This window comes from Chelonoidis abingdonii, chromosome 9, assembly GCF_003597395.2.
Source record: "Chelonoidis abingdonii isolate Lonesome George chromosome 9, CheloAbing_2.0, whole genome shotgun sequence".
Classification (NCBI taxonomy): Eukaryota; Metazoa; Chordata; order Testudines; family Testudinidae; genus Chelonoidis; species Chelonoidis abingdonii.
The window spans coordinates 70,696,677-70,723,029 of NC_133777.1; the positions used below are offsets into that span (position 1 = coordinate 70,696,677).

General features: G+C 54.7%; 2 protein-coding genes across 3 annotated transcripts; one reads left to right on the plus strand and one right to left on the minus strand.

Moving 5' to 3' along the window:
- The first annotated feature begins 4 nt into the window (after positions 1–4).
- On the plus strand, positions 5–17,197 carry PLIN1 (perilipin 1). 2 transcript variants are annotated; one of them, XM_032806512.2, is made up of 9 exons: positions 5–1,667; positions 2,472–2,530; positions 4,138–4,336; positions 5,786–5,868; positions 6,427–6,691; positions 8,235–8,416; positions 10,540–10,695; positions 12,011–12,256; positions 15,201–17,197. In XM_032806512.2, exons 2-9 carry the CDS (start codon positions 2,483–2,485, stop codon positions 15,603–15,605), a joined length of 1,584 nt encoding a protein of 527 aa, XP_032662403.1. In that variant the 5' UTR covers positions 5–1,667; positions 2,472–2,482; the 3' UTR covers positions 15,606–17,197. The 2 variants fall into 2 exon arrangements, with proteins under 2 accessions (XP_032662403.1, XP_032662404.1); XM_032806513.2 differs by lacking the exon at positions 5–1,667 and having other exon boundaries at positions 1,845–2,530.
- Positions 17,198–20,095: 2,898 nt separating this feature from the next.
- Positions 20,096–23,665, minus strand: LOC116840110 (ras-related and estrogen-regulated growth inhibitor-like protein). Its single transcript, XM_032806495.2, has 4 exons — positions 23,414–23,665; positions 22,752–22,805; positions 22,130–22,206; positions 20,096–20,842 (listed from the first exon to the last, which is right to left on the minus strand). The coding sequence occupies exons 1-4, from the start codon at positions 23,550–23,552 to the stop codon at positions 20,417–20,419; spliced, it is 696 nt and encodes a 231-aa protein (XP_032662386.1). The 5' UTR covers positions 23,553–23,665; the 3' UTR covers positions 20,096–20,416.
- Positions 23,666–26,353: the final 2,688 nt, after the last annotated feature.

The window sequence follows — 26,353 nt, forward strand, 5'->3', positions numbered from 1 at the left end:
GGCCTTTGTGCTGCAGCGGGGGTAGGAGGGCCAGAGGGCCAGGACAGTGCTGGGGTGGCCTTTTCCCTGCAGTAGGGTGGAGAGGGATATGAAATGAAGACATTTAGCAGGGCAGAGGTTGTGTTGTGTCTTAATTCCTAATAAGGCCAACAGGGAGGGAGGCTCAGCCACATGCTTCCCCCCTGTTCAGGTCAGTTGTTCTTTTAGTTAAAGCTAGCAAGATCCAGCAGGAAGCCCATTGCCAAATACATGAGCTGCAGCTCTGGAGCAGCTGCTGCCCTTTGCCCTGCTGTCTGGAGAGCCATGACTCATCAGGGGGATGGCCTGGAAAGTCTACACAGGGTTATGTTGCCTTTCCCCTTTCACCTCCATGGGGTGCGGGGAAGGTAGAAGTGCCAGCCTCATGCAGCTTGAGGTGTGCGTGTGGGGGCGGGGGTGGGGGAGGTTGCTCCCTGTGCACTCTACCACCTTTAGCATGGGGAATGCGTCTTCCCCAAGGCTCAGCCTCTGATTCCCCCATACCCCTGTCTGCCTGGGAATATCTTTGCTAGGAACTTGCTCCCCATACCCCCAAACCAGGGTGAGTGGGTGGGTCAGCAGGGTCTGTGTATGTGTCTGATTCCCACCTCCCTCATTATCCAGCTTGAGGGAGGCTGTGAAACTCTGGGTATTCAAGGATCTGCACTGTTGTGTCCCATCTGCTAGGCTGGGGGAGCTGGAAGCATGAAGCAGCCACTCAGCAAGTAGAGGGCTTTCTCCTATGGTGGCAAGGAGCCTCTCCGGTCCATCTGCTGCTGGCTGTTTCAAGACACCCCAGCATCATGTCTGCAAACAACCGGTATCTTTCAGCCTTTGCTGACCCCTGGATTCCTCCCTCCCGTTAAGTACCTCTGCGCTTCTCACCTCACTAGGGCCCTTTGCATTATTTCTTTGTCCTCTGGCATTCACCACTCCTTCTGACTCAGTCTGTCTGAATTGTACTGATGTGCCCTTCCAACTGAAGTTAAATAAATCCAGTCATAACCACGATCTCTGTGCTCCCCACTAAACCGCCCCCAACTCAATACATTCCTTTTATCTTTCTCCTTTTAGCCTGTTTTCAATCCACACAGCAGTGTCTTTGTCCAATGAATTAAGTTTTCAAGTAAGATTTTGTGAGCTACAGTTTCAGTCCCAAATATGTGAGCCCTACTGTACTCCATCCATCCACCAACATTGTCACTCTGCCAGCGAGAGCCACCTGGGCTGGCAAGCAAGACTTATTCTTCCTGACTGTCCCCAGGCTGCCTGTTGCTCATGGCTCCATTCTAGGTGTTAATGTTGCGGGATTTTTTTCTCCCCATTTGTTAGGTTGTTTTGGTAGGGTTGGGTTAGATGCAAGTCCTGTCTCTCTGTTCCTAGGATCTGCAATGAGAAGCGGGGGTGGGCATTTTCCAGACTGGTCACGCAGTCATCTGTTTTGAATTTGATATGGCCAAGGGAGCCATTTGTCATGTTACCACAGCAACTCGCAGACTCCTTGACCCGTGCAGCTGGGAGGTGGGGCTTTGTGGTGGTACTGTCTGGGGTAAGACGCATCTTTGTCAGAGGATCTGCTTTGTGGCTCGCACAACCGAACTCTCTCAGCTCCTGGCACCCTGCTGATGACAGCGTCCAACTGCTGCTCCGTGAGTATCCAACAGCAGGCATATGCCTAGTGTACAATCTCCCGAATGCTAGGGAGGTGCAGGGGACAGCTGGCGAAGCAGTTCTGCTTAATGGTTCTGCATTTAATCGGTTGGGAAAGAAGGAATCTGTGCTGGAAGTGGCAATAGGGGATGTCAGAAGGCCATCCTGACCCACCCCGGCACCATCTAACCCAGCCCTGACCATTATCCTCAGCTTTGCCAGTGTGCCTCAGTCCTGACCTGCTGCATCTCTTGCTACTCTTATCCTGGGTTATTCGCACAGTTCTGCTAATGCCCCTGCCGTCCCCACCGCAATCCTCCACCTCCACCCTGCACAGCTGTACTGCTGCACCTCAATCATGACGCTCAGCGCCCCCTGCTATTCATATCCTGAATTCTCATCCCCCAACTCTGCAATCCAAGAGCCCTGGCTCACAGGACTGTTACTCCAGTTTTGGGTTCCCGAGCTTTGCTGATGCCTCTCAACCTCTTCTTTGAGTCCCTGTATTGCAGGCGTTTAGCTGAGGAAGATCATTTGGGACTCTTCTTCAAATCACCAATTTTGATGCTTAATTGGATAGATGGGTTGCAGTTAAGCAATACCAGGTCTCACCCACCTGAGGCATGTGCTGTTTCAGCATAGCTCTCTGCCCCTGCCAGTCTACGATGCAAGAGGTCATAATGTACCATACAGCTTGAGACTCCATCAGGGCCATTTGACTGACTAGAGACTGGCAGCGAGACCATTTCCAGCATTGTTTTTCCAGGGAACTCCTTGACTAGGCTCTGAACTTTGCTTTCCAGACTGATGTATCATGAGGGCAGCAAACAAGAGCCGGAAAATGCAGAATGGAAGCACAGAGGTGAGTGTGGGCAAGAGGTGGAGAGGCAAAGACTGCTGTGTATGAGCAACATCAGCCTGGCTTGAGGAGTAGTAGGTTGCTAATGCTGCCAGCGGAATATTTAAGTCAAATATTATGCTGTATTGTGTTCTGTTGAACAAATCTGTATCATCTATGCCACAGATCTGTAACTAGAGCAATATGCAGTGTCTGCTGGAAGAAAACTGTGATAATCTTTAGCAAGATCTGTGTTTTTAAATGCTTTCTCTTAAAAAAAATCTAAAAAATTCTAGACAAAATCTTTGATTCAATCAATATTGTAAATATCAATTAAATTAAACATGATTAGAAAATTGTAGTTATTAAAAAACCCAGCTTCCTCGTCTCCTCAAAACCCAAAGAAGCCCAAAAAATTAAAGTCCAGAAACTTAGTAGTTCAAAGTCCAGAAGCAACCTTAACTCTGATCCTTTAAACTGCCTATATATCAACAATCCCTGTGCCCAGTGACTGACCTTACTCACTTTTTCAGTATGGACCACAAACTTGCTACCATGCTAAGAATACAGTACATATGTAAAGAACCTTTGAGATGGCCTCAGTGTAGGGGTTATGTGATTGCTAGCCCTGGAAATCCTATCAACCACCAGATTTACTGTATGAACAGACCTATAATCAGCTCAGGACATATATGGGGACCAATCCAAATATGGACACTCTCCCCGCCTCCCCCTCCCTCTGCCCTGGAAATCACTGGAAACCCCAATACCTCCTCTTACTCTGCAACATGCATTCCAGAAACAGCACTTGCCTCATAGCCGCCATTCACCAAGTGTTGATTAGCCCAATCTACCCCATTCCTCCTCCCACACTGAGGTGACTTGGAGAACCTCTCCACTTCGTAATGTCCTGATCAGACTCATATGCTGCACTGGGTGATGGGGGCCAGGGGTAAAGGGGCAGAGCCAAGGTGTTTTCACTTTACTAGGAATGTCTTGACATCTAGTGCTTGCTCTGTATGAGCACAATGTTCTAACAGTGCTTTCAGTTCAGAGAGCTCTGTCCAGCTGTAATGTCTTACTGACTGTTGTCTGCGAGTTAGCATTATTACCCCACACTGCAGAGCCCATGCAAACAAGGTCATGGGCAGAGGCATGCAGTGCCCGGCATTCCAACTTGCTGTCTGTGAGCTGCGCATGGGAGGGCTCTTCCACAGAGAGTGTTTCTCTGAAATGGGGCCATCCTGTTTCTTCACAGATTGTCCCACTCACCTCCTTTCTGTTCTGTTCGGGATCTTATACCTCACACACCACTATGGTGACAGGATGTGCTAGAGCCTCAGGGTAAGGTCCCAGTGGGTGCACAGAGATGAGGGTTAAATAAACACGTCTTTACCCCCCACTCCCAATCCTGATTGCTGCAAAGAAACAAAAGACAAATCCCCGGGTGCCTTCTCACAGCTGCAGCAGGAGCTGAGACACTGACTGTTGTAGTTGATGGGGGAGACCTGTCTGGCCGTTGCTACATAAATGATGTCACTGAGATTTTTGCCCCCATGTTAGCAAGCGTTTCCTGCAGGGCTCTCTCTTGTGCACGGTCCCCTAACTTGTCCCCTTCTTGCTGAGCACAGGCGAATGTGCTGCAGAGGGTCTTGCAGCTGCCAGTGGTGAACGCAACCTGCGAAAGCCTTCAGAGGACGTACACCAGCACCAAAGAGGTACACCCACTCGTGGCATCAGTGTGTGAGGCCTATGAGAGAGGAGTCAAGGGGGCCAGCTCACTGGCTGTGTGGAGCATGGAGCCTGTGGTGCGCAGACTGGAGCCGCAGTGTGAGTCTGGATTCTTCCTAGTCGCAGGGGAGTGGGGCACGGGGAGCATGTGAGAACCAGGGACTGTTAGCACATGGGAGCGGCCACAGAGAATCCCCTGCCTGGGAAAAGAAGGCTGCAGTGGAGAGGTTCTGACTAGCAGCCAAAGCAGAGGATTGGGAGTTGAGAACACCTTGTTCTATGCCTGGCCCTGCCATCAACTCACTCCGTGGCCTGAGGCAAGTTTCGTAACTATCCTGCCTCAGTTTGCACTTGTGACTGTCAGCCCTCCCTGTACTGGGTTAATGAAGGATGAACAGTGCCCAGACATGTGCTAAACGTTTCCCACAGAGGCTTAGGTGGGTGGTTGGGCTTCAAGCTTTGCCTGGGCTGGTTTAAGTCCTTTGTTGCTGTGCTCTAGACACAAGTCTCCGAGTCAGAGCCCTTCCTCTCTCTAGGACACATCTGGAACATCAGGATCTACCCTGACCCTCACAGCAGTGTGTCTGGGCCTGGCAGACCTGCTAGTAGGGTCTGGTCACCCCTCTAGCCCTTCCCAAAGAAAAAGCCCCTGCAGCATCTCCAGAAATGAATTGTGGGAAAATCAGTGAAGGGTCAAGTCCAGGCCTGTCTGCAGCTCCAAGATCATCCTGATTCCTTCCCATAGTGGGGAGGGGGAGGAGGAGGGGAAGGGAAGGGCGGGGGAAAGAAAGTGCAAAGTCAGCAGCTCAGCAGAGGCCTGAGTGCTCTGTCCAGCTGGCTCCTTCCCAGCTCTTTCCCAATGTTAACTCCCCGACTGGCTGCGGCCTGCCAAAGCCAGGGCCAGGGAGCTGCAAAGCCCCAGATGCACCCAGCCTCCAGCCAGAGCTCAGCTACTCAGCCAGGCATCTTTCCTAATGGGCGCTAACAGGGAACATGACACAGGCCTGCAGGAGCTGTAGTCTGTTGTGGAGTTGGCCACACCCCTCTGATTGTCCCCTCTGACCCCTGTGTGTCCTGCACTTCCCCAGGACACAGCAGGTTAGGTGTGGAGCGGGAAGGTGCTGATGCAGCCGCCAGGGGACAAGGCAGAGGGAGGGTAGAATCCGTCAGCACTAGCACAGCTATATTGCCTGCCTGCACCATCCAAGCGCTTTCCAAACAGTATGAACTCATTCAGCCTGTTGCGGAGGAGGGGCCAGGGCATTGCACTTAAGTTTTCTTCTGAAGTATTGCACTTCCCCCTTCCTACCACCCCCAGCCTCAGCACTGCTCTAGGGCGTTGTTTAGTACTGACTCAGAGAGCAAAGGTGCCATCTACTGTGCCACCTGCACCCCTCCCTGCAGCACAGTGCTTGCCAGCTGTCTGGTGGGATATCAGGATCTGCACTGACACAGAAAAGGGAACCCCTTACTGAGTCATCCACCCCCACTCCATGCAGCACAGAGCCCCCTATCACCATGCTAATATCCAGGCTTTGTCTGGTTCAGTCACAGCTGCCAACATCCTGGCCTGTAGGGGCTTGGATCACCTGGAGGAGAAGATCCCTGCCCTTCAGTACCCAGTGGAGAAAGTAAGTAATGGACCCAACCCCTCTCCCCCATCAGCCTATGGGACCCATCCATTCCTGCCCCCCACCCCCGGTGGGAACCATCCATTCTTGCCACCCCACCCCAGGGGACCCATCCATTCCTAGATGTTCCTACCCCATGAATCTCCCAGGGGAGAGCTCTGTTTTCATGGGACAGAGGGGGCATTGGCTTCATTCCCTGATTCCATTGGGTGATAACTGGGTGGTGATGGGCTCTTCTGAGGCCAATAGGGCAACATGCTAGGAGCCACTGGTCTCCTCTGGGTCCCCAGAGAGTCAGCCACAGCTAGAGGTGAGTGTATGGAGGGCCTAGGGTCATTGCTAAAGACATGCAGACCAGACATGCTGCTCTGCATGCCCCATTCCCTTCAGCATCCTTCAACCCAGAGTGAGACCATCTAGGCGCGGATGCTCCTCTCCTGTGGGGCTGCCTCCACACACAGCCATGCTTTGGGTTCCATTGGTCACTGTTTCTTCCCGCAGCAAGACCTGGGTGACAGGAACATGTTGCATGTCTCTTCTCCATTTTTCCTCATGCAGATTGCATCTGAATTGAAGGGCTCCATCTCCACCCCCATTCAGAGTGCCAGGAGCACCATTGGCAATTCCATAGCTGGCACCTTGGACAGGGTCTTGGGGCTGACTGCTGAGGGTTATGAGCTGACCAAGAGCACAGTAAGAAACACAGCAGAATACACCTGGAGCAGCCAGGTTAGCCAGATGGCAGCTGCTGGGGTAGACGGAGCCCTGGGACAGCTAGAGAAGCTGGTGGAGTTTCTCCTGCCAGAAGAGGAGCATGAGCCAGGTAACCCTGCCTCCTCAATCATCAGTGGATGTTGTCACGAGTGGGAGGGGGACACTCGGTGCTAATGCCTTTCCCTTTGGGGAGACCTGGCCTCAAATCGGATTCACACGAAAATGGCTCAGGTGGCCTTTGCCTGGGTCACAGCACAGTGAAGTTTGCCCAGTTCAGTGGGTTTGTCAGGCCTCTGCTTAGGAGACATGCAGACCTGGGGTAGTGTGGGGAGGGGTGGGAGTTCCAGGTCCGGACCCTCAGCAGGTCTGTGTAAGGGCTCCAGCACCAGGTTAGCAGAGTTTGCTGCCATTCAGGACTGAGGGGCACTGGCAGCTTTTCCAGCCTGTCTGCACTATGGCTGGTTCTGGCCAGGACCAAGGGAGAATGTCCCTTTTGTGCTGTCTTCCCCGCATGCCTGGCGGATGCCTCCATGGGAACGTGTGAGGATTTATGTGCACTGGGGTAGGATAGAGCCTCCTGTCTCTTACCTAACCTGCTTGGGAGATCCCCTGGTGGTATCCTGAATAGCAACAGGGAGGGAGGGGTGGCCCTGTGAATATCCTTCTTGGCAGGTTATTGTTCCTTCTTCCTTGTTATGTCCTCAGACACAGTAAATGGCCCAGTGATTCTACCTGTGCGAGGGGCCCCACATGATGGGCTCTTCCAACGGAAGTACAATCTGCCTCCTGCAACCAACCTGTTCTCAAGGCGCCAGCTGTTGAGCTTTCCACTAGGTGGTACTGTCACCCTAGTCAAATGCCTCCTGCAGATGGAGCCTGAGGCCTGGTCTACACTACGCTGTTAAACCAATCTTAACAGCGTTAAATCAATTTAACGCTGCACCTGTCCACACTACACTGCTCTTTATATCGATTTAAAGGGCTCTTTAAATCGATTTCTGTACTCCTACAAAACGAGAGGAGTAATGCTAAAATCGATATTACTATATCAGAATAGTGTTAGTGTGGACAGAAATTGACATTATTGGCCTCATTATTTTACAGTAGCTACCCACAGTGCACTGCTCCAGAAATCGATGCTAGCCTCAGACCATGGACGCACACCACCGAATTAATGTGCCTAGTGTGGACGCGCACAATCAACTTTATAATATCTGTTTTATAAGATCGGTTTAAGCTAATTCGAATTTATCCTGTAGTGTAGAAGTAGCCTGAAAGAAGAGAAAATGGGGCTGATTATTCCTCAGCAACGTGCAGCACTTGGCTAGGTGGTTGGGGCTGAGGGGGAGGCATGCAGGGCTGAAAAAGGGGCTTCTGAAATGAAAGCTCTAGAGTGCCAGACGCTGAACAGAGCTGTATGGGCCTTTGCTGTACATCTGGTGTAGCGGGGCAGTTCCAACGCAGAGACCTGCTCCTGTGCACCACTAGAATTCTGCCCCCAGAGATCCCAGGAGAGCAGTTCCATGCCACGTCTCCCATGGAAAGAGGGTGCAGAGCTGGTCAGGTGAATCCCAGGCCATGTGTGTTGTTCCCATATCTCCCCATACTGGTTTCATGCCCATTCCCAGTTGGCTCTGCCTCTCTGCCTCTAGCTCATGAGCCCACAAGGGTGCATGGATCTGAAGTGACGCCCTCCCAGCCACAGCCTGGCACCTTCACCAGGATTGGTGCTTTGGCCAGTATCATCTCCCACCGTGCCTACCAGCAGACAGCCAAAACCATCCAGCGCACTAGAGCCAGAGGGCAGGAGCTGACCATATGGATTCCAGGCTTGGTGAGTGCCCCCGCCCTGTATAACACAGCTAAGGGGAACCTCTTGCAGTCAGTCCTGGGGATCCTGGCAGCAGCTTAGTGCCGGGATGGATCTGCCGTAAAACATAGCCCCTTGGGTCTATAAAAAGTCCAGCTTGCTGCTGGATCCCAAGCCCCACAAAGGACAGCCAATGTTTAATGGAGGACCTAGACAAAAACAGTGCTTTGGGGCCCCCTGCTGGTTAAGCAGCTGTTACTGCACAATCCCCATCTCGAACTATGAAGGATGTTAGCACAGAGACAGGGAAGTAAATATAAGTAATAATATTAAATTATACTATGCCCTTCTCATCTTTGCATCTGTCTATTTCTGTCTCCAAGTCTTTCTGAGTGCTTTACACACTCTAATCAGTTAAGTCTCTCAGCAGGGTAGGACGGGGTTTTATCCTCATTTCACTGAGGAGAAACTGAGACACAGTTGCCCAAGTCACCAAGATCACAGCAAGTTCATGTCAGGAACAGAACCCAGGTGTCCTGCCACCCAATGTCCTATTCTAACTGCTGAGGCCCATCCCCACTGCCCTGTCTAGGAGCTAGGCCAGTACCTTTCAGGGTCTCATGCTTGGTGGAGAGCAGGATACTGGGCATTGCAGTTGTGAATGTATTTCTCTTTGCTTGCACCATGGGAAGAGCCAAGTGGCTCTTTGGCTCATGCTTTGATGCTTTGCTGCTAGCTGCTCATGCTCCCTCCAAAGCAGGCAGGGTCCTGGCCCCTTATAATCTCTGGGGCATCAGTGCACGCAAGGCCCCTGCCAAGCTAGCAGGCTGGATTATTTTTAACTAGCTCTAAATTTAGAATGTTAATTAATGGTCTTGACATAACATTCTTCCCAGAGCAAAAGGTCCCAGCGGAAGCACAGATAAAATCAGGAATAAAAAGCCCCTTTCCAACCCACGGTCTCGCCACTCTGCTCCCCTGGGGTTAGAAACCACCCTCAACCCCACCAGAACCCCACAGCCCCCTGCCATCTTTGGGATTTCTTCCTATGTGTGTCTCTATGTCCTCTGACCCTTGGACGTCCCGTCACGATTACAACTCTGACCCAGAATGGACCCTGCAAGCCACTCAGTCCGGTTAGAGCTCACAAGCTAAGTAGGGCTGGCCTGGGTTGGCTGGGAGATCTCCAGGGAACATGGAGCTGCTGCAAAGGACGGGTGTGAGTGACTCGTTAGAGGATTCTCTTGACCACAGTGCCCCAGCATAACACGAGAGGTGCTGTGCTTGCGGGGGGGCGGTGTTAGGGGAGTGAATCGGATGGTACCTAACTCCCAAGGACTGGGCCACTTATGGTGATTAAAGATCTAAGTCACTTTTTTGGAAAGAGTTAGGGTTTTGACCCCTGTGTTCTGGCCAAATTCCATCCAGGGTAATTGCATCTCGACTCACCAAATCCCCCCTGTGGTTTTTAATGGCTCTGGAATTCTCTACTTTCCGTCCTAAACTGTTGTGCAGCTTTGTTATGGATGAGTCAAACAGCTGCTGCTTTGCACTCAGATGAGGCAGCATGTCAGTGGTGGGTGAGTGTTCCCTGCGGGTCCCTCAGCTCTAGCGCAGGAGGCTGACAGGAAATGTTGGCATTTTAACGTATTTATTGTTAGGCTTTCCCCTTAGCATTCATCTCCTCACTGTAGTACCTGAGCCTGCAAAGCATCACCAGACCTCGCCCAGCAGCCCCAGCAGCGCTGTCCCCCGTGCGCAGGTGGCAACAGGCATGGCTCGGGGGTGGCTTGCCCGGCATGAAGCACGGTTAGGCCCTCACATGGAAAGGTCCTGTGGTACGCTGTGTGTTAGTGCAGCTCCCCCTCCCTTGCTGCTGGCCTGCAGGCTCTCAATGGAGCTCAGCTTTTCTGTGGGAATCTGGAGCCCTGGCGAGGGGCACTGAACTCTGACTCAGCCTTGTGCTGGCCATCATGCATTGCCAGGGTGGGCTGTGGAAACACCTGGATTCGGGAGCCAGTGACAAGCACAAAGGATGCAGTCATGAAATCCCAAGTGCAGCCTCAATGCAGCAGCTGTCCCGCTCCATGGTGGCCCTGGCGAGGTCCCGCCTGTGAGCAGGGGCTCTCTGCTCTCTCTCGCTGCAGGGTGCTGTGGCCAGGCAGAGCACAGCCAAGGCCCAGCAGGTCTTGTATGATGTGCAGAATGCAGCAGCTGGTTGGCTGAGCAAGGAGCAAAGTAAGGAGCCAGAACAGGAGCAAGAGAAGGAGGAGCTGAAGAAAGAAGAAACCAAAGCAAGTGACGTACGGAGAGGGGCACACCTGCTCTGATGGGTCAGCGGGGGGATCTTTACCAAGCCCTCTGCAGGCCCTGTCCAGTGGCCAAAGCAGCAGTTGTGGCCCTTAGTATGGTCAGGGATCAGATACAGAGGGAAAGCTGAGGCTCAGGGAGGTGGGGGAGGGAAGGGAGTGTGATTCTCCCAAGGCTGTAGAGGGAGTCGGTAGCAGAGCTACTAACAGAACCCAGGAATCCTGGCTCCCAGCCTCCTGCAATAACTGCTAGACAACACTGCCACATAAAGGGAAACAGTTCTATTTAGTAGCCACTGTGATTCCATGGGCCATGCTCCCCGTGCCCCTCTGCCACTTGGTCTTTATTCCCAAGGACCTTGGGCGGCTCTCAAGGGTCCCTTCTGCTTGTGCCCTCCCAGGTGGAGGTGCAGAGATGGCTGTTGCAACCTGAGGGTTTGGAAGCCCTGGGAGAGGGGCAGGAAGTGAGGGTCTTTAGCCTCCCTCACTTGGCAGAGGCTCTGGAGAGGCCCCTGTCCTCAGCCACTACCCTTGAAAAGGGAATCAGCAGCCTCCAGGCCTGTAAGATGCACAGGCCTGGAGTCTCTGGCCTGGCTGAGCTGTGTTTGTTGCAGTGAAGGGTGGGAAGCAGGGGAACCTGCTCACACTTCCAGTTTTCGGCCCACAGCCCTAGGGGGCAGTTTAGGCAGCCAGGGCTAGTTGGTGAGTAGGGATGCCTGCTACACCCCTCTTTGCCCTAGAGGGCACAGGGCCTTGCACTGGGCACAGAGGGGATGGCATAGAGCCACTACTGGTGAAGCTAGGGATGGGTTCACCTCTGCAGGGGAATCCTTGGGAGGCTAGATCCACTGGCTTCGCAGCTGCTTTGTGCTGTCAGACCAGAACCGAGAACCTGGCTCGGAGTTCAAGTGGTGGAAATGGCTGAGTGGAAGCTTTCCCCTAATAAGAGGTCTACTGGGACAAGGAAGAAGGGAAGTGAGACCCCTGCACCTTTGCCCTCCCCACTCTCAGGGGAGTTGGACAAACATCCCCCAGAAACCAAATAGCTGGGGTGGGGGCTTGTCTTGTCTCTGGAGGCCTGGGGGCTTGGGCGAGGGATAACAGGATAAAGCCCCCATGCAGGCTGCTCAGCCCAAGGCCAAGGGCACTGGCTCCAAATCATCTGTTCAGTCTTTGGGCTGCTGGGGTCTGGGGCACTCAAAGGGAAGTACAGGGCTGCAGGACAGAGATGGTGCCTGGGGCCTGCTGTTCCCTAGCATGGGCTGTGCCTGGCACTTACCAGAGCATCTGAGCATGTTTCTCTTTGCAGATGGCTGAGGATGCCAAGACTCCAGGCCTCCTGGGCAGCCTGGCCCAGAGCCTACAAACTGCCTATCTCTCCACCATCTCCAACATGAAGAGGGTCCCCTCTGCTGCCTGGGGGACAGCTGGGGAGCTGCTCCAACTCACCCCCCGCAAGGCAACTTCCATAGCCAGAGAGAAGGTTGGCACTCTGGGGGATGCCCTGCGCAGCGTTACTGGGAGCATAGTGGAGACCCTTTCCCACTACGTGCCGGTGAGTTTATCCCATCCGCTGAGAGCTCCCGTCCTGCACTGTAGGAGAGAGGGGGCTGTGTGAGGGCAGGACATTCTTGGCCAGGATCAGCCCCTTCTGGCCTGGGGCCTGGATCTTCCCCTACCTCTGGCTGGAGCCCCTCCCTGCTGAGAATCCTACCAAGGGCCCCTAGAGCTGCAGAGTCGCTGCCAGTCTGGGGCTCCTTTGGACTATCTTAGAGATGGCGCCTTCAGCTCAGAATGGAGCAGGGGCACTCCCTGGGCTTGGGGAAATGATGGACTCTTGGCTTTGCTTACACGGGCCATGATGCAGAGGGGTGCCCTGATGATGCACCCCAGCCTTGGCCGCCTCACACCCAGTTGTGCCAGTGCCCATCAGTCCTGACCTAAAGCACCCTGCTAGTCCAGTCCTTTGCCCTCTTCCCCCAGTGGAGCCAAAGTCATGACTGAGCGTCACTGGAAAGCGTTGTCTGGAGCCCCAAAGCAGAGGCTACTGCCAGTCAGCTGTGAGGTGCACAGCCACACCCATTAGCTAATGTGGCCTCTCAGACTGGCTGGCCCAAAAGCCACATACTGCATGTGGGATCTGTCCTTCCATTCGCCGGACAGACTTCTGCAGCCAGGCCCCCGAAGTGCTGCTCACGTGGACTGTCCTAGGAAATCCCAACTGAGAGTCTGGGTCTGTGACCAGAAATTGCTGGCAAGGTGAAAGTTCAAGGAGTGACCCACCTCCCCTCCAGCTGACTCCTGCCTCCCCCCTGGCCTGACCGAAGGCTCTCAGCTCATTAGTCATGTGTCCATGGAGACGCAGAGTGCCCCCTGAACCCACTGAGCTCCACTGCCCACCCCCTGGAGACCTGTCTGGAGTCGACTTTTCTGCTTTGTGGGGCAGGAGTGGCCAGGAGCCCCAGCTCCCGTGATGGGTGTATGGTCTGAGTAGCCTCAAGGATACAGGGCTTTGTGAGGGGTAGAAGAGAGAGATTGGGAGGGGCAGGGAGAAGGACCCGTTGAGGAGCAGGCAGTATTGTCAGATCAGTGTGCTGGTGAATAAAGACACAAGGCCCCCTGAGCAGTTCCCGGTGCAGAGCCCCACTGGGAGTGCTGGTGTCTGGCACCTATTTACCTGGTCAGCGTTTCTGACTGTCAGTAATAGTCCATGGACAAGGCGGTCCCCTGCTTGCAGGGGTCCCCCGGAATGGGTTGCTTTCCAGTGCGGGCCTGGGGTCCCATCTTTCTCCAGTGTGCACTATACTTATGACTCAAAATGCCACTGCCCCAAGAGGTGGGAGGGAGAAGGATCATGGGAGGTGCCCTTGCCTGGTGGCAGGGGATGCTCTGCAGTCTTCTCCTGGTGCTCTTTCTGCAGAGTGAAGGGAGCAGGTGCCTGGCAGGGAGGGGCCACCTCTGCAGAGTGGTGATGTGGGGAGGTGGGTTCTTGCAAACACCAGCCCAGCAAGAGCACAGGCACCTCCTTACATTGGTCCCAGTAGCTGCTAAGAATCCATCCAGAACATGATCTAGGTGGGGAACCCTCAGCCCTCTTGGGTCTCCACCGCTGAGGCCAGGGGGCCTTTGGAAAAGCCTGGCAGGGAAAATCCCAGACGCAGCCAAGACCAGAACAACTAGATCTAATACATCCTTCATCTGGACAGCAAGAGACAACCCAAGCTAAGGGGCCTGAACCTGGGGTCCGGTGCCCCACATGGCTGGAGAGAGAAGTCAGAATCAACCGTTTAGAGAAGCTAGTTCTGCTCCTCTGCAGATCTGATCACTGCATCTCCCAGCCACTGCAGCAGCCTATCCCCTGGCTACTGAGCAGGGCTGGAGGGGAGTATAGCTGGTCCCCTGGAGCCTCAGGCCTGAGGAGGGAAGAATCCACTGGAGCCTGAGGGGGAGGGGTGGGTCAGCTGCAGGTCCCTTGGAGCCTGAGCAGAGTCTGGTGGCAGGTCTGGGCCCAGCAGCACTGCAGTATCTCCAGACCTGAGTTGGTCCTGAGGCCCACCATGGGCCCTTTGGCCAGTGTGCCGCTCTCCCTTTGGTATGCTGTCCCATGAGCAGAGTGACCTCGTAGGCTGGGAGCAGTCACTTGAGGGGAGGGGGCAGGAAGGCTGCTTGGCTCCAGTCTGAAGCAGGAATGTGTGGGATGAGGAGGGGGAGCTAACCCTACAGGGGCCCCCCACTGAGCAGAGAATGAGTTTGATGTGGCTGGTCCTGCTGCCCCGTCTCCTGCAGGGGAAGCAGAGAGGATGCTGAAGGCCAGGGAGGGCATCTGCGGGGGCCATGCTTTGCAGTCTTGGCATTCCTTACCCCCCAAGGCCACTGTGCCAGCTCCCCAGCCCCCTCCTAGCCCTTTTATTCCTGCCAGGTTGGGCTGAATTCTGTGTGTAAGAGCTGCAGTGAAGCCTCCTCATCCCTGCCCAGTGCGCGGGGATTTAGCTAAAGGGATTAATTCCCTCTGGGCAGCATGGTCCAGATGGAGGCCTCTTTGGCCTGAGGATCATGCAGCCCCCTCACACTCTGAACCCACCAAGGGGATGGGGAGGCTTGGCCTCACTGAGCAGGTCTGGAGCAGGGCTGCGGGGCTGGTTTCCTCCCCCTATCTGGGAATGAACAGTGGGGAAGGAGGGCAGAGGATGGAGGGCCAGTCATTCCCTTCCTCTGTTTATTTCCATAGCATCTTCCTGCACATGCCGCACCATTGAAATGCAGCCACGTCTGGAGTGGGGACAGTGTGGCAGTGGATTCTGTCCAGACATGGGGGCAAATGGAAACTCTTCTGATAAGTGTCGGGGCTCCTTTACTTACGGTGCAGAGCAGACAGGAGCTAAGTGCAGATCCCTCAGTACTCAGATTTCCCTCTGGCAGCCATTGGCCAAGGGGTAGGGTGATGCTTCAGGCCACCCATAGGCAGGTGGGGGGTTAACATGTGTTCTCTCGCTGTTCAGCTCCCCAGGGTGCTGGCAAAGAAGGAGGAGTCGGCGCATGAGAAGGAGCCTCCTCCTGAGTCACAACAAAGTCAGGAGGGCTCCAGGCCTGTGGCTCCCCCATACCCGGAGAAATCCCAGCTGCAAGGAGACTGGCAAGCCAACCGAGCTCACTATCCCCTCTCCTTCCTGGGGCTGGAGGATCCCTTCTTCCTGCAGCCGAGCTCCATCCAGCGCCACGCTCCACAGCAGAGTCCAACCTTCGAGCCCGACTACCCCATGTCCCGCAAATCTGCCTTCCCCCCCTACAGGGAGAGGCTCAGCACCAGGAGGGTGAGCAAAAATTCATACCGCTACAGCCCGGAGCCTGTGTACACGAGGGCTAACTATAGCAACCTCTACACCATGGCCTTCAAGAAGGACTGAGTGGGGGCGGGGGCTGGAGCTCACTCCCTCCCTGCTTCACCCATACCAGCCTGCACCTGCTGCCCTTAGCACCTCGTCGAGTATCATGCTTTGGTTTCAGTATTAGGACCCTCAGGAGTTAATCTCAAAGCAGTGCTCCCTCTGCACAGCCCCGGCACAGACAAAGGGAGAGGGATGGGGACTTACCTTCACCTCTGGCACCAGAGTCAAGTGCAGCTTGAGGCCAGGAATGAAATGAGTTTGACGGTCCCAGCTCATTCCCTTTTCCAGCGGGCTGTGTCGTTCAGGCTTGTTTCTGAGTGTCTGCCCGGAAAGGAGCTGGCACGGAGACCGAGACTGCCTTGAGGCCCTGCTTAGTGGGGAGGCCTGTCATGCAGTATTACCATGGTCATGGGGGTAAAACGAGGGTAGGGTTTGCAGTTTGTGTCACTGTCCATCCCTCCAAGGTGACCCCACAGAGAAAGAAATAGGATTGTGCCCTGTTGGCTTCTTTCTGAAATGAGGTCACAGAGGGTCCTCGGTCTCTAATTCTGCTGGTATTTTACAGCAGCCGTATCAGGAATGTCAGGTCTGGTCTGTGCTGGTTTTACCAGCAGAGCTCCTAGGGCTTTTGTATTATCCTTCTCAGCCCTCAGTTGAAGGGACAAAGTGCTGAATCCTTAGCAAAGATGGCCTTTCTCCACCAGGTTCACTGCTCCCTATAGTTACATGGCTTGCAATATGTGTCATTCTGGGTTGCTTTTATCCCCCACACTGCCTTGTGAGGCAGATGGAATTAGCAAGCCCTAGTATGGGGTGGGGGGCAATTTCACCCCTATTGCCTGTGATGGGTTGAATGGCAGTGACACAGTAAGAGAGTGTTTCCTGAGTGGGAATGTGAGGACTGGAAGCAGGAAAATGAAGAAAGAAGCAGGCTCTAATGTGAGGGAGCAGAGAGAGGAGAGGAGAAGGAGGGGGTAGAGGGAGCAGAGAGGAGAGGAAAAGGGGGGAGAAGAGGGAGAAAAGAGAGCATGAAAGGGCAGGAGCTGGGATGCCATGTTGCTTACGGCTGGGACTTGCTCAGTAGGGCTTATGGGGCACGTACCCTGTGTGAGCAGCAGCTGAGGCGGAGACTTGTCTTTGCACTGTAGGCTCGGGGAGCCAAGTTCTGCAGCAGACCAGCCCCTCTCCTTCCAGGGCCATAGTACAGCAGCTTTATAAATGTATGAGGGGGAAACATGGCTTCCCATCCTTGTTCCTTCCCAACCCTACCCCACGCAGGCCAATCATGCCTCTGGCCTAGTCTTCTCTGCAGAAGTCACTTGAGACCCAGGGGCAGGATCCATGGGTGAGATCTCCCCAGAAGCCAGGCCATCTCCATGCCCCTCCATGTGGTTGGTGGTAGGGCTTTGTGGAGTCAGTAACAAGGCATGTGCTAGACAGTCTATGGCATTGGAGAGCTCTTGGAGCCCCTTTCTTCCTGTTCTGTAGGAGCAGCTTTGTATCCGGATAGATTCCCTGCAGGAAGGTGAGCTGCATCCCCTTCCCAGCTGTGTGTTTCCCCATCCCCCAATCAGAGCAACCGGCTCTTCTATTTACTTCAATAATAAAAGTTCCCCACTTGTCTAGTGCCTGGTATGCTCGTTTCCTCTGGGTGAGTGAGATTGTGCCACTGAGGCCGTCCCCAGTAAAATGGATCAAACTGCAACTATCTTGGTCCCTGCATCCCTAGGTGGGGGTGGCACAGGTCCAAAGACCTGATCCCAACAGCACAGCCACAGACAGGGGCTGGGGGTGGCTGCAGCCCAAAGAGCATGACATAAGCTGGGGCAGAGCTGCTGCTGAGCTGGCTTCTCCATGAGCCTGTAAACAGGGCAGGGTGGTGCTGTGTATGGTCCCGGCAGAGGAGGCAGCATCTGGGTCTTTGGGGCCAGCTGCTCTCTCCAGCAGCTGGGGAAGGGCTGCATGTTCTGCAATATTGTGACAAGTCCATGCCAGCTCTTCCTGCTGACTCAGTGCCAGCTCCCCCAACCTGTCAGTGCCATGTGGCAGGCTGGCTAGTGCCCTACACTTCCTGGCCTTAGGCAAAGGAGAGTTTGTGTCAGGGTGGCAGTGAGGGGAGAGGAGGGTCTGAACCTCCAGTAGGCTGGAGGCTGGGCCCTTTCATTTATCAGATGGGATCCCCCTGGCCCACACCCTCAACCTTATCCCCAGCCCACGCACTAGGTGATGGGAGGGAACGGGCCTAGCTAGAAATGCTCCTCCCCTCCAGCTCTCTGTCTTTATGGAGGGGTGACTATTTGCAGGAGGGTTGGGGCTGCCCCAATTGATGTGACTAACCTAGGCAGACGTGGAACAAGAGGGCAGTGCCAGACATAGCTGTCCTGTCCTGTCCTCACTGCTGGGAGCTGCTGTGGCCACCTTCCAGCCCTAGGCAGGCAAACATCCTCCCACTGTAGCTCTCTGCTGAGCTGCTGTACAGCAGGGACCCGAGATTCCTGCCTGGTCTCCCCTAGCCTGCACTCCACAGTCATGCAGCACAGCTGCTGTAGTGTTTCTTCACTACTCTGTATGGAGAAAGGCTCAGGCAGCAGCCGCTCCTACAGCTTGGCTTTCCAGAGCCCTGGCTCCCAGGGCCAGACCCAGAGAGCTGAAGGACCCAGACATTTGAGGATTCTGCAGATCCAGGCAATGGGCCCCGCTCTGTAAGTGTGGACAGAGGGACAGACCAACTCATCCTCCAGTGCTGCAACAGTTAGCCTGAGCCAGGCTCTGCCTTCTGTCAGCTCTCTCGCGAGTTTGATTTGAAACCCCAAACCATTTAAAATCTGACTAGTGCCACGCAGCAGCACAAGGTTGGGGGGCACGGTCCTAAGGGGCTGAGCCCCTCGTGTTGCAATGCCAACCCAATCATAATCACACACAGCTCATCGTATACGTGCTGCTCCATACCACTCCGATTCCAACCAGAGCCGCGTACAAAGGCCAAGGGAGAAAAGAACAGTTTGTCCAGCTCCTCAGGGATGGCTGTCAAACCGGCTGGATGAGCTGGGCTGCCAGCGAAAGGCACAAGTTTGAGCTGACTGTGTGCTGGATTCATAGTGAAGGGCCTGGGAGTACAGCAAGAGGGAGATTTAGACAAATTGCAGCAGGTGCCCAGATTTCTGCCCTTGGTCTGTCACATCCAGGGCAAGCTAGGCCAAAAGGCAGTTCTCCTCAGCCACCTCCTCCAGAGGTGAGTTCCCCCTTCCCCTGCACAGAAACCACAGACGTGATGAGCCAGGAGCTTCCTATACAAAGGGGGTTTATTGCAGTAGAAATCACTATTTACACAGGCGCACCCTCTTATTTACACTCAACCTTTACAGCCCTGGTGCTGGGGTAGAAGGAGCAGAGACCCCGCTCCACATTCAGAGAGGAATTTTACTGGTTTTCAGCCCATCTGTGGGAAAAACCTAGCCCTTCCTTCAACTCACAGGCCCTGCCCAGTGACCAGCTAGGGGCAGACAAACTGTGGCTCCCAGCAGGGACCGGGTTAACATACACTGGATCCCACGCTAGAGTCTGGAGTCCTGGAAACCAGCCAAGTCTCCAATCTTATATGCATGGACAATGCATTGTATAAACAACAGAAACCTCTGCTGTCAGCAAAAGAACCGGGAGAAGGAGCTGGTCGGCACAGACAACGCCAGGCACCGTGACAGCTCAGTAACTAGTCGAGATTGCACAGAGGGACAGAACCAGAGGCTGACAACGTTCCCTGAATCCCAAGGGCTTTGGTGTCTGCTGAAGATAAACATCTGAGATGCTGAGAAACACCAAGGGGAAGACACAGACACCACCCTCTGTATGTGGGGACTGTGCCCATTAGCCACTCCAGAACCACATCAGCATCAGAGAGGCTTACAAGGAGCATTACCCAGTACCACCTCCCTGTGAAGGAGAAAGAAGGAGGGTCTATGGGTCAGCAAAATAGCTTGGGACTCTGGAGACCAGGGGTCAATTCCCTTATATACCAGACTGTGTGTGACCTTGGGCAAGTCACTTAATGTGTCTGTGCCTCAGTTCCCCCTCTGTAAAAAAGAATTAATAGCACTGCCCCACCTCACAGCAGTCTTGTGAGGTGCTCAGGTGTTATGGTAATAGAGACCATAATAAGTACCTAAGACAGATACAAACAGCCACACGCCCAAGTTATTGCTCCTAGATTCCCAGCTGAGATTGGAACGAAGGGCTGGGGACAGCTGGTCCTTCCCACTCATCTTTACTGAGAGGAAGTGGCAGCTCCCCACCAAAGGAACTGGGGGAGGTAAGATACTCCCAGAAGCAGCAGAAAGATGCTCTGGTGTTTTCCAATATTTGGGAGGGGGCTTATTTAGAGTGAAGACTAAGAGAGACTGTGAGCTCAGCACAACGGGGCCCCAGTGCTGACTGGAGTCTCTGGATGCTGTTGTAATATACATAAAATTCAGACTACCTGGCTGAGGAATCTGCTCCTCAAAGTAAGGGGTGGCGCATTTATAGCTAGGTTGGACACCATGCTAGTAACTGTGTAATAGGGCCCAACCCCCTGGGGTTGGACAGTATGGACTCCTACGTGTTGAATTATAAAGGCCCCAGGTTGCACTGGTATATATGTGAGCAGGGGCAGATTCAGCCATTTTCTTGAGGCTCTCAGGTGTGAGGCTGGGGGAATCCATTTGACTCCCCCAATAGACTACATGGCTCTTTTCACAGTCACTGGACTGGGAGGGGTTAGTCTACTGAAGGAGGCTGGGCACTCTGGTGTTTCCAGCTGGCAGCACGTGGGGAAGTAACACACCGGCTCCAGCTCAGAGTGAGTCCGTCCTCTTCCGAGCAAACACAGCCGACATGCTTTTGACAATGCTGCGGATCCCAGTGCCCTTCTTCAGTGCCAGCTTGGCCTCGCAGATGCGCTCTGCCAGCCCCTGGAAGACCATGAGTGCCCCATGATAGGCCTCAGCTGCAGAGACCTCATAGAACTCGCAGTCCATGGAGAGCGCCAGGAGCCGGCCCTCCTCACTGGAGACTGCCCGCTGGTGGTGCAGGTCCCGCTTGTTGCCCACGATGACGATGGGCACCTTCTCCTGGCTTAGAGCCTCCTTGGCTGCCTTGATAACCTGGACTTTGGGGTGCAGCACATTGAAGCTGGCACGGTCGCAGATGCTGTAGACTAGGACAAAGCCATCTGCCCACTGGACTCGCTTTTCCTTGGCAGAACTGTCATCCACCCGATCCTGGGGAAGGAGAGATGGGACAGGAAGATGGGGTGGAGTTTGATAAATGAGTGAGTCTCTGGGGAGGATGTTAGTGCTGACAAAGGTCACACAATCATCCGGCTGGGCTGGAAACTGAAGCTCCTACATTCCCCTTTGAACAACATACAGGTCAACTGCAGCTGGGTAGTGACCCTGCCAGTCACATCAACCCCATCTGGAAACAGCTGTAAGAGGAGAGAGACTTTGGTTCTGGTCTTGGCCAGCACAGGGCCACAAACTAGACTGGCACTCATAACCCAAAGGTAAAGGTTTTTACCACCTAACCTCCTACACCCAAACCCAGCCACCTCCAACTCCCAGGAGGGGTGGGGAGGGGCCCTTCCACCAGTTTGGTTCAAGAAGGCTGTGCTTGCACCTAGCAGCACCTTACTGCCCTTCTGTGCAAAGCATCCAGGCTCAAGAGCAGCTGGAGGCTTCTGACTCCATGCTGGCAGAGATGCAGCACACCTCATCTTTGGACAGGCAGTCACATCCTCCCCAGAGAGAAACACTCTAATGGGCAGAAGAGAACAGGGAAGGTGAGGGGGAAATGAGAAGAGCAACAACCTCCGAGTAAAGGGAAGGGGAGGAGCGAGACCTGGCAGAGTCCACCAACACTAGGCAGGGCCGGTGCAAGGATGTTTCGCTCTCTAGGCGAAACTTCCACCTTGCACCCTCCCCGTGCCCTGCGGCAGCTCGCTGCCCTGAGGCGCCCCCCCGGCAACTCCCCCCTCCGCCCTAAGGTGCCCCCCTTGTGGCAGCTCCCCACCCCCTACTCCTTTCTGAGGCGCCCCCACCGGGGGAGCTGTGCGGCAGCTCCCCACCGCAGCTCACCTCTGCTCCACCCCCTCCCCGAGCCCTGCGGCAGCTCCCCGCCCCCCCACACCCTGAGGCACCTCTCCCCGCCCCCCACCCCCGTGGCAGCTCCCCTCCCTGGCCCGGGGAGCCATGCAGCAGCTCCCTGCCCCAGCAAGCCTGGGAGGCGGGAGAAGTGAAGCAGCTACAGCGTGCTTGGGGAGGAGGCAGAGCAGGGGTGAGCTGGGGTGGGGAATTCCCCTGCATGTCACCCCTCCCCCGTCTTACTGTCTACTGCCCAGTGGACAGCTGGTTGGCCCAAAGGTTAGTCATGGTTGGAGAGAGTCAGATGCAGGGGTTACGGTTTGGCTGATGCTTCAAGTCCACGGTTTGCCTCAGGGTTTTCTTAGCTAGGGGAATAGTTTTTCCTTGGGGCAAGAATGTGAGACAGCAGCAGCAGAGGCCCCTCACCTGTGAACAAGGGACATCCCATATGTGGACATGGATCTCTCTGCCCTCCATTGCCAGGCTGTGGCTGTAGATGAATTCTGCGAAAAGGCACAAAGATCACTGCATGTATCGATCACAGACAACCACAGAGCTGTGTCCTCTCGATGACAACACTGCCTCCCTGCTGCACGCACCCTCCCCTCCAGGTGGGAGATCAGCCTCCAGGGTGCAAGGACCATGGCCTCTGTGCTGTACGTAAGGCACCAGCCACACTTAGCATGTTGGTGTTCAGCCAGAGAGTCTGCCGTCCAGTAACCCAACCTGCGGGGGTGTCCATCTCCCTCCTGTCCTTCAGTCAGTGCGCTTGCACCTGCATCCCCACTAGCTGTCCCACGCGGGTCACACAGGAGCTCCTCACACCTCTACAAGAAACGCTTCTAAATGCACAAACTGGTTCCAATGAGTAGATTTAACTCTTAAGCTAGCAGGCAACAGCCCTGGAGAAGAAAAGAGGGGGCTCAGGAAACAGCCAAATCCCACACAGAGAACCAGTCATGCAAATCAGGACTTTTCCAAATTGATCAATTCACACCCCACAAGGACAAGAGGATGTTAACATGCAAGCCCCCAGCATGGCACTCACCCATGTCTCCATATTCCCCGATGAATCGCCTGGTAAGGAAACGCACCGTCAAGGCTACAAAGAAGAGAACGGGGGGAAAATGACATTTTTTAGTTCCCTTGCAAACCCAAGTGGAGTGATTAATACCCTGAGCCCAGTTCAGCACCAGCCACAGCCTGGTATGGATAGCCTGCTCTGCAATGGAGCCATCTCTCCATTTCTGTATCCATTAAACTCTCACTGAGCTGTGTGTGAACAGTCTCTATTTTATTTCACACATTGTCCAACCAGCAGGTTTGCTAAGAAACAATGAATAGATCAGGAACTCTTCCAAGCCAGCATTTCAATGGACTGCAACCGACTAGGAAGCATTTTCACTTACAGAACATACCCATCATGAAACTCCCTTGTCTCAGAGGATGCGCTCTGCTTTCCCATTTGGAATCACAGCTGTTTGACAGAATAGACCAAACTGGTCCCATCTCAGCTGTCTTTTGGCTATGGCAGGATTGTTCCCTACAACATATTCTCCAAGCTTTGTCCAGTTTGATTTTAAAGTCTCTACAATCTAGCTCACAGTCATATCGCTTCCCTTGGGGGAGCTTTCCCCAGCTGCAGGGATCTCCCAGCTAGGAAATTTCCCATGTTCTCCCTGCTCTTCCTTTGGTGATTAAAGTTCTCACCTGATTTCCCCACGCTGTCTGCTCCCATAACTAGCACATTCGCTTCCATTTTCAGCGTGGTGGGACTGGACATCTCCATCAAGGGCTGGTGGTCTGGGGTGAAGCTGGTACTTCTGCGCAGAGGGATTCGGAGAACCATTTGTAGATCTCTCTCTCTCTCTCTCAGCAGTCTGTCTGTCTGTCTGTCTGCCAGTCCTCTCCACTGTTAGAGGTAGAATGACTCCTGTCTCTGTCTATTCTAGCACTCACTGAGGGAGTAATCTGCATGGGCCATACCATTCCCAACAGTTGCAGGGGGTGACACACCAAGAGTGACAGACCTAACCATTCATTGTAAGATTCCCAAGATTAAAAAATCCCAATTTTGATACCAATCAAATCATCCTAAAAGAAAGACCCCAAACCTGACCGCGCAGTAACAGAGGGCTGGGGGGATCCTGATGGGGGCTAAAGAGTGTCTGACTTCAACAGCTGTTCTCCAAACCATGTCCTATAGTGGATACTCAGCTGAGCAGGCTGCCAGCTCCTTCCATGCATTAGGCATGTCACTTGGAAGGTCAATCCATCCATGGTACCTCACCCAGCAGGCATCACAGGGCTGCATTCTTCCCACTTTGCTTTTACAGGATGAATTACGGGGTTTCTGATGAGGAAGGCAGGTATGTTCCCGCCCCCTCCCCATAACTCCACTAAGCCACCTTGATCTTGACCTGCAGGACCCCCTGCTATTCCAGTGTTCCCTGCCCTCCGCTCTGCTGATCCATCTGTTATGACATGCAGCTCCCCACTCCTGTTTCAGTCTGCCACCAACTCCCCCCCCCCCAAAACACACACTTCATTCCTGACTATAACACTCCCTGACCTAGTCTGTCACACAAGCAGGGACTTCTAATTGTGTCGTTATGTGCAATGACTCTGTGATGTGGCCAGACACTCACTAGTTGAGATTACCAAGCTCATTTCACTTGTGACATGAGCACAATTAACCCAGTTGTCCAGAGCGGTCATTCAGCCTGTGACTCCCGCCCATGACCTCTCACCAGGGCCGAGCCTGCACCATATTTTGAATGAGAGGATTTGTACTGGCTGAGCGGACTCCCAGACATCCCAATCTCACTCACGTCACCCTCCTCAGTCCACAAGGCTGCCTTGCCCAGCACTCTCACTACGTCACCGCCACCTCCTTGACTTCCTTCACTGGCTCCCGCTCCTCTACTGCACCAATTTCAAGCTTCTTGCCCCAACCCTTCAGGGCCCTTCACAACTCTGCCCTTCACCGTTGGCATCGCATCAGCTCCTGGCCCCTCTCTCCAAGCCACCCCACCTCCTGACCAACTGTCTTCACACCACCTCCAGCCTGGCACACCCCCATCCCCAGGAGAATCATGCAATAAAACCCCTCCATGCACTGAGCTACAAAGACACCGCCATGTGAGCCCGCCCCATCACTCCTGACAGCCAGAGTGCCTACACCAGATCAGTGTTTGGCTGGGTGGCATAAGGGGCAGTTGGGGAAATGGAGTGGTTGGGCTGGGGGAGCTGATGACCCTGGTTGGAATAGCATGGTGGCAGGGCTTGGTGGGGGTTGGCGGGGAAGGCACGGATAGGGGCCTGATGACTCTGGTAGGGGGATGGCAGGACTGTGGGGATGATACCCCTGGTTAGGGAGGGGTGGCAGGAATGGAGTGGGGTTCTGACAATGCTGGTGGGGGGTGGGAGGGCTGAGGGAGGTGATAACCCTGGTTGGGAAGGGGTGGCAGGACTGGGAAGGGTGATGACACTGGTTGGGGTGGTAGGACGGGGGGGAGGGGCTGATGACCCTGCAGAGGGATGGCAGGGCTGGAAGGGGCAGGCCCCTGGCAGGTGATGACCCTGGGGGGTAACAGGGTGGTGGTGGGGGGCTGCTGATGCTAGAGAGAGATGGTAGGGCGGGGCTGAAGACCTAGGTGGGGGGAGGGGTGGCAGGACTGGGGGGTGGGAGATGATGACCCTGGAGAGGGATGACAAGGCTGTGGGGGGGGGGGTTGGCAGGACTAGGGGGTGGGAGATGATGACCCTGGAGAGGGATGACCATGCTGGGGGTGTGCGTGGCAGGACTGGAGGGTGGGAGATGACGACTCTGGAGAGGGATGACAAGGCTGGGGTGGGGCTGTGTGTGTGGCACGACTGAGGGGTGGGAGATGATGACCCTGGAGAGGGATGGCAAGGCTGGGGGGGAGGTAGCAGAACTGGGGGGTGGGAGATGACCCTGGAGAGGGATGACAAGGCTGGGGGGGAGGTGGCAGAACTGGGGGGTGGGAGATAACCCTGGAGAGGGATGACAAGGCGGGCGGTGTGTGTGTGGCAGGACTGGGGAGTGGGAGATGACGACCCTGGAGAGGGATGACAAGGCTGGGGGGGAGGTGGCAGAACTGGGGGGTGGGAGATGACCCTGGAGAGGGATGAAAAGGCAGGGGGGGGAGGTGGCAGAACTGGGGGGTGGGAGATGACCCTGGAGAGGGATGACAAGGCGGGGGTGTGTGTAGCAGGACTGGGGCGTGGGAGATGACAACCCTGGAGAGGGGTGGCAGGGCTTGGGGGTGGGAGATGACCCTGGAGACGGATGACAAGGCTGGGGGGGGCGTGTATGGCAGGACTGTGGGGTGGGAGATGACCCTGGAGAGGGATGACAAGGCTGGGGGGGGGCTGTATGGCAGGACTGGGGGTTGGGAGATGACCCTGGAGAGGGATGACAAGGCTGGATGAGAGGTGGCAGGACTGAGGGATGGTAGATGATGACCCTGGCGAGGGATGACAAGGCTGGGGAGGGGAGTGGCAGGACAGAGGGGTGGGAGATGACCCTGGAGAGGGATGACAAGGCTTGGGGGGGGGGCAGGACTGGAGGGTGGGAGATGACCCTGGAGAGGGATTACAAGGCAGGGGGGGGGGCAGAACTGGGGG

Excerpts from the sequence above, each read along its gene's own strand:
- PLIN1 (XM_032806512.2), top strand. The coding sequence starts at position 2,483 with ATGAGGGCAGCAAACAAGAGCCGGAAAATGCAGAATGGAAGCACAGAG. Across the intron at positions 2,531-4,137 it reads TGCAGAATGGAAGCACAGAG|GCGAATGTGCTGCAGAGGGT; the intron begins GTGAGTGTGGGC and ends TGCTGAGCACAG. Across the intron at positions 5,869-6,426 it reads TTCAGTACCCAGTGGAGAAA|ATTGCATCTGAATTGAAGGG; the intron begins GTAAGTAATGGA and ends TTCCTCATGCAG.
- LOC116840110 (XM_032806495.2), bottom strand. The coding sequence starts at position 23,552 with ATGGTTCTCCGAATCCCTCTGCGCAGAAGTACCAGCTTCACCCCAGAC. Across the intron at positions 22,806-23,413 it reads AGACAGCGTGGGGAAATCAG|CCTTGACGGTGCGTTTCCTT; the intron begins GTGAGAACTTTA and ends TCTTCTTTGTAG. Across the intron at positions 22,207-22,751 it reads CGGGGAATATGGAGACATGG|AATTCATCTACAGCCACAGC; the intron begins GTGAGTGCCATG and ends GCCTTTTCGCAG.